This window comes from Chanodichthys erythropterus, chromosome 10, assembly GCF_024489055.1.
Source record: "Chanodichthys erythropterus isolate Z2021 chromosome 10, ASM2448905v1, whole genome shotgun sequence".
Taxonomy (NCBI): Eukaryota; Metazoa; Chordata; class Actinopteri; order Cypriniformes; family Xenocyprididae; genus Chanodichthys; species Chanodichthys erythropterus.
The window spans coordinates 28,747,615-28,754,241 of record NC_090230.1 but is presented as its reverse complement, the minus strand read 5'-3'; the positions used below and the strand labels follow the sequence as shown (position 1 = coordinate 28,754,241).

Here is a 6,627-nt window from a genome sequence, read left to right as displayed (position 1 = left end):
GATATATTTGTAGACAAAGGTCTCAGCTAATGAACATGTAAGGGAACAGGTTTTTCTGCAAATGTTTTCTTCTAAAAATGTACATTTATTCACTTCAGAACTGAATTTGTGTCAACTCCGTCAGACACATTAAAAAGATGCTATTTTAATTTGATCCTCAACAACAGTGTAAATACACATGACAAATATACAGCAGTAGTAGTAAAGTGAGATCTGTGTGTCTCTGAGAGAAATATGAACAATAAAGCCTTACAAATAAGTTTTACAAATCTGACACTGAAAGAGAAGCTCAAATAATCATCAGTATTTATTATGACAAAAACACACTTGAAGAATCTTTAAAGTTCAGCGTTCTGCTTCAGATTTAAGCACTTCCTGAAAAAGATGAACATGTAAAGCCATAAATGAATCAATCTCACCAATATTAATATATGCTGAATCAGTCATCATCAATCATGTACCTGATGTGTGAATATGTGCTTGATCTCCTTCAGCTCTTCTGGATCTGATGTGATAAACCACAAGAATGACAGTAGCCACGCCCACCAGAGCAGAGAGGACCAATCGGATCACAGCTTCAGTAGGACCACAACAGTGGACTGAGGAATAAAAACATCAAAGTGAGATCAGCTCAGTCAATAAACGCTAATATCATCAGCGCTGCCGTACCTGAACATGTGTGACAGAGTTGAGTGATGTTCAGATGTTGAGTCTGGTGGCTGATGGGATTGTTCAGCACACAGCTGTAGGTGTTTTTATCCTGATATTCCACCTCCAGAGGTAGAGAGAGACTGATGCTGAGATCAGACACACTGATGCTGGACAATGAACTGCTTCCTTTGTACCAGGAGAGAGTCACATGACCCACATTCACCACTGAACACACCAATGAACATGATGATGATGATGATGATGATGAAGAACATTGAGAAGAGTTACTGCTGATGACAGGAACAGGCAGACGAGCTGAAAACATGAGAGAATAAAGAGAAATGAGGATGAATGAAGAGATTCAAGAAACATCCAGAGGAACCAAGATGATCAAAAGTAGAGCATTTAAAACTATTGAATAGAAAGTTCAATATAAACCTGCTGTTCATGTGAAAGTGAGAGAATTAGTCATTTGAACTCATTAGTCATGATAAGATACTTCTTTAGATCTAGCTGTAATAAATAAAACACGTGAAACTGATATTTAACTCACCGTAGACAATGAGATGAATATAAGAAGTAGTCCTGATGAAAGTGTTGGTCCATAGTTCATAATCTCCAGCATGTTTCATTGTGATGTTTGTGATGATCAGAGATCCAGTTTGATTGTCCAGCTTCAGTCTGTCTCTGAATCTCCCATCAAGATCATCATCATATACAGTGAATCTGTCGTTCTGTTTATTGATTTCTGCTATTAAAGTGTCTCCAAACCTCCACTGAATCACACCATCATCCTTCATTTCAGTAAGACCAGATTCGAGAGTGACTGAATCTCCCTCCGTCACTGACACTGAAACAGGGTTTGTCACAGATAAACTGATTATAATCGTTTTGTAAATTCAATAGTTTAAAATTTGAAATAAACAATATCATAAAACAGCAAAAAGAAACTAAATGCTGTATAGTGCTCAGCGTAAGTGAGTACACCCCCTTTGAAAAGTAACATCTCAATGAACACAAAAACAATTTCCAAAATGTTTAATATAACATCTGTTTAACTTAAAACATGAAAGTAATGTTAATAATATAACTTAAAGAACAAAATTTTCAGTTCTACTCAAATTAGGGTGAAGCAAAAATGAGTACACCCCACTGAAAGTCTCTGGAGCAAAGCTAAATCTTAGTCTTCAAATGTCTAATTTAACAAGGTGAGTCTAATTATTTATTAAAAAATCATGGAGGCCATTCAAAGTACTAGATGTAGTAGTTTTTCTTGTGGGGTGTAATCATTTTTGCATCACCCTAATTTGAGTAAAACTGAAAAATGTGTAATCTAAGTTATTTTAATAACCTTACTTTCATGTTTTAAGTTAAACAGATGTTATATTAAACATTTTGGAAATTGTTTTTGTGTTCATTGAGATGTTACTTTTCAAAGGGGTGTACTCACTTACGCTCAATCAACACCAGCCAGCGGTCCCCACAATGTAAATGGGTTTATAAATCATATAGAATGAGTTTTTGTGAAAAAGTAAAAGTTTGCACAGTTTCCTGTGAGGGTTAGGTTTAGGGGTAGGGGCAGGGTAGGGGGATAGAATGTACAGTTTGTTCAGTGTAAAATGCATTGAAGTCTATGGAAAGTCCCCACAATTCACAAAAACAAACATGTGTGTGTGTGTGTGTGTGTGTGTGTGTGTGTGTGTGTGTGTGTGTGAGTGTGTGTGTGTGTGTCTGTGTCTGTGTCTGTGTCTGTGTGTGTGTGTGTGTCTGTGTCTGTGTGTGTGTGTGTGTGTGTGTGTGTGTGTGTGTGTGTCTGTGTGTGTGTGTGTGTGTGTGTGTGTGTGTGTGTCTGTGTGTGTGTGTGAGTGTGTGTGTGTGTGTGTGTGTCTGTGTCTGTGTCTGTGTCTGTGTGTGTGTGTGTGTCTGTGTCTGTGTGTGTGTGTGTGTGAGTGTGTGTGTGTGTGTGAGTGTGTGAGTGTGTGTGTGTGTGTGTGTGTGTGTGTGAGTGTGTGTGTGTGTGTGTGTGTGTGTGTGTGATTGAGAGACTGCATGTGAGTGTGTGTGTGAGTGTGTGTGTGAGTGTGTGTGTGTGTGTGTGAGTGTGTGTGTGTGTGTGTGTGTGTGTGAGTGTGAGTGTGTGTGTGTGTGTGTGTGTGAGTGTGTGTGTGTGTGTGTGAGTGTGTGTGTGTGTGTGTGTGTGAGTGTGTGTGTGAGTGTGTGTGTGTGTGTGAGTGTGAGTGTGTGTGTGTGTGTGTGAGTGTGTGAGTGTGTGTGTGTGTGTGTGTGTGTGTGTGTGTGTGTGTGTGAGTGTGTGTGTGTGTGTGTGTGAGTGTGTGTGTGTGTGTGTGAGTGTGTGTGTGTGTGTGTGTGTGTGTGTGAGTGTGAGTGTGTGTGTGTGAGTGTGTGTGTGAGTGTGTGTGTGTGTGTGAGTGTGTGTGTGTGTGTGTGTGGGTGTGTGTGTGTGTGTGAGTGTGTGTGTGAGTGTGTGTGTGTGAGTGTGTGTGTGTGTGAGCGAGTGTGTGTGTGTGTGTGTGTGAGTGTGTGTGTGAGTGTGTGTGTGTGTGTGTGTGTGTGTGTGAGTGTGTGTGTGTGTGTGTGTGTGAGTGTGTGTGTGAGTGTGTGTGTGAGTGTGTGTGTGAGTGTGTGTGTGTGTGTGTGTGTGAGTGTGTGTGTGAGTGTGTGTGTGAGTGTGTGTGTGTGTGTGTGTGTGAGTGTGTGTGTGAGTGTGTGTGTGTGTGTGTGTGTGTGTGTGAGTGTGTGTGTGAGTGTGTGTGTGTGTGTGTGTGTGAGTGTGTGTGTGAGTGTGTGTGTGAGTGTGTGTGTGAGTGTGTGTGTGTGTGTGTGTGTGAGTGTGTGTGTGAGTGTGTGTGTGAGTGTGTGTGTGTGTGTGTGAGTGTGTGTGTGAGTGTGTGTGTGTGTGTGTGTGTGAGTGTGTGTGTGAGTGTGTGTGTGAGTGTGTGTGTGAGTGTGTGTGTGTGTGTGTGTGTGAGTGTGTGTGTGAGTGTGTGTGTGTGTGTGTGTGTGTTTGCATGGCTATCTTTGTGAGGACCAGTGTGGGTTTTTAACCTTTGGAGTGAGGACCTTTTTGCAAAGTGAGGACATTTAGGCCGGTCCTCACTTTTTTTTCACTGTAATGGCCTCCATTGGTGTTATAAAGGCTTCTCTCAATGTTTCAGAGATGTCCTCAGATTGATGGTAAACTGAGAAAAAATGTGTGTGTGTGACCCCTGCATGCACACACGTTTTGCTCTCTATCGCCCCCTATCGTTTTTTCACATTCACTGCGCCCATATATAGACGATGCAATATCTCAGGAACGCCTGTAGGGAATTTCTTCAAATTTGTCACAAATGTTCAATTTGGATCAAGAATGAACTTAACAGAATTTGGAGATCAAAGGTCAAGGTCATTGTTACTTCACAAAACTTGACCTTGGCTATAATTAAAACTTGTGAGCGCCATATCTCAGAAACGGCTTAGGAATATCTGCACACTGGACACAAATGTTCACATAGATGCAAAGATAAACTGAGTAGAATTTAATAGAGTACAGTTATTAGGTGCTGTCAAAGGGTCAAAGGTCAACTTCACTGTGATATTGTAATATTCTGCAAAAAATATTTACTAATTTTAATTTTTTACTAATTTTACTTTGAATGTTCTTTAAAATGTATTAAATATAAACAACATATTAACTACAAAAGTTAACCATATATATTATTTAGATCATATTTTATGGTTACTACTTTTAAAACCAAGTTACCATGGATATTACTGATGGAAAATCATGGTAATTACAATATTATGACAGTAAATCCATAGTACTTTTTTTTTATAAAGGTATCATTTATTAACAAGGATTACAGATTTTTAACAACTCAGAATTTAAACAGACTAATTTGTCAAACAAGATTATTATAATACATTTCACATTAAGGTTTGTATATAATTCCATATTGTATATTATTCCATATATATATATATATATATATATATATATATATATATATATGTATATGTGTGTTTGTAAATAATTCCATATGCTTTTCCATTGCCTCATCTGCTCCTTATTTAAACAAGCTCTATAACTAGCTAATTTGACAAACATGTTATTGATGGGTACCTTGGCTTGGAGCTCCCCAGTTTTTCTGCTTTTATTGTTTGTTGGTCCTATCTTTAATAACTTTTGTCCAGTAACTTTTAATAGGGTAAAACTGCTGGACATTAGGCTATGCATGCCCATCTGCCTTTTGCCATTTAATTAGGGTTGCCAACTGCAGCAAAGAACAATACGGGACAATCTTGGTACTTTTAAGTAAAAATAAGGGACAGTATAAGGGACAGTATAAGTATAAGATCCAAATGCGAGCTTTATTCACAGAAGAGCGTAGTCAAACAGGCAGGAAGGTCGAACACCGGCAAACAGGTACAAGAAGGCAAAGCAAAGGGTAATCCAAAAACACAGGCAAGGGTCAGGATGGGCAGCAAATGATCATAAAACAAAGAAACAAGTCCAGGGTCAAAACACAGGCAAGGAGCAAAGAACACGAAGACTACGATAAACAATGGCTAAACAATACTCAGCAGCACATAAGTGAAACACAGGGACTATTTACACACAGGCACAAACAAGATGAGGAGTTAACAAGGGGGAGTGGTCCAATGAGTGTCCATGGCAACAAACAAGGGGAGCAGCAGAGAAACATGAGGTGCACAAACAGAGGATATACAGGGAACATGACAGGGACACTCAAAATATACTGTAGTATTTGACAAAATAACTTTTTTCCTTTAATAAATGTTAAATGTTAATATTAGATATTAGCATATTGATTTTACTTGATCTATTTATGAATAATTCTAAAACAAATTCTAATGTAATTTTAAAATGTCACACAAATTACATTACACACAAACCCCTGTCTGCACAAATTTTACCACATAATTGTGAAGGCAAAAATTATGAGAAATAGATTATGTACATTTAAGAAAATGGTATTTTTATTTTGAAAGTCGGTCTTTTGCTGTTGGTCGTTCTGTCGTGTTAACGTCACAAACTACACCATGGCTTACAAAGAAATCTCTCCGACATAACTTGCAATTTTCCATATGCATATTTCCCCTGACTTCACCAAGCAATGGGTTCTCCGTCTCCCATTCTGTTTTATGTTTTTGTTAACGTTTTTTTTCTTCTACAATGTGGACAATTTGCCATCATGATTCATAATAATAACGTTACTCACTGCAAGATAAACCTCCCGCCGCTGTCATCTAGCATCCCGCCTGGATGTTTCAGGTCATCCAGGTAACGTAGCAACAACCAGTGGGAAAGATCCGTCACTGTCACGTGAGCGGACTTCGCTAAACCAGTGGTTCACAAACCAGCCCCACACACGTACACAAACTCTGTCTATGATTTAGTTACAGTACACGCCCTAGCCGCACATTATAAACTGTAAATGTATAATCGACTCTCTAATTGCCATGTAGCTTGATACAGGACAAACTGCGTTAATAATGCTGCTTTGAACTCTTAAATACGGGACGATTCCGTATTGTACGGAACGGTTGGCAACCCTACATTTAATTAAGAAAATTTACTGAGCACCCTCACACACTCAAACAGGCTTTTCCACCCTCCTGCTGAAGCCGTCTTCATTAACTGCAAGCCTTTGTATTCACTGCTAGAGTTCTCCATGATCTTGCTGGTCCACTAGCATAGCTAGGAATCACAATGTAGGTGGACATAAAGATAATCAAGTAGGCCTAGCCTAAAATGCATCTGTTATGAAATAGGCCAACACAACTACACTTGCTTGAATACAGCACTGTTTAAGCAGAACATAAGCATGTATGTCATCATAAACAGCATTAAGAACACAATAATAAGAACAGCATTAGCATGTTGTTGAAATCACTAGTGAGAGTACATTAGTGGACAGTATGTAAAATCAATGGTTGGTCATAGTATGGCTC

The 6,627-nt window shown here is 38.9% G+C and overlaps 1 protein-coding gene across 1 annotated transcript; it reads right to left on the bottom strand.

The window, feature by feature from the left end:
- Positions 1-364: 364 nt before the first annotated feature.
- LOC137028255 (SLAM family member 5-like) lies at positions 365-6,349 on the bottom strand. Its single transcript, XM_067397023.1, has 5 exons — positions 6,253-6,349; positions 1,205-1,501; positions 670-966; positions 462-599; positions 365-375 (listed from the first exon to the last, which is right to left on the bottom strand). The coding sequence occupies exons 1-5, from the start codon at positions 6,347-6,349 to the stop codon at positions 365-367; spliced, it is 840 nt and encodes a 279-aa protein (XP_067253124.1).
- Between the last annotated feature and the right edge of the window lie 278 nt (positions 6,350-6,627).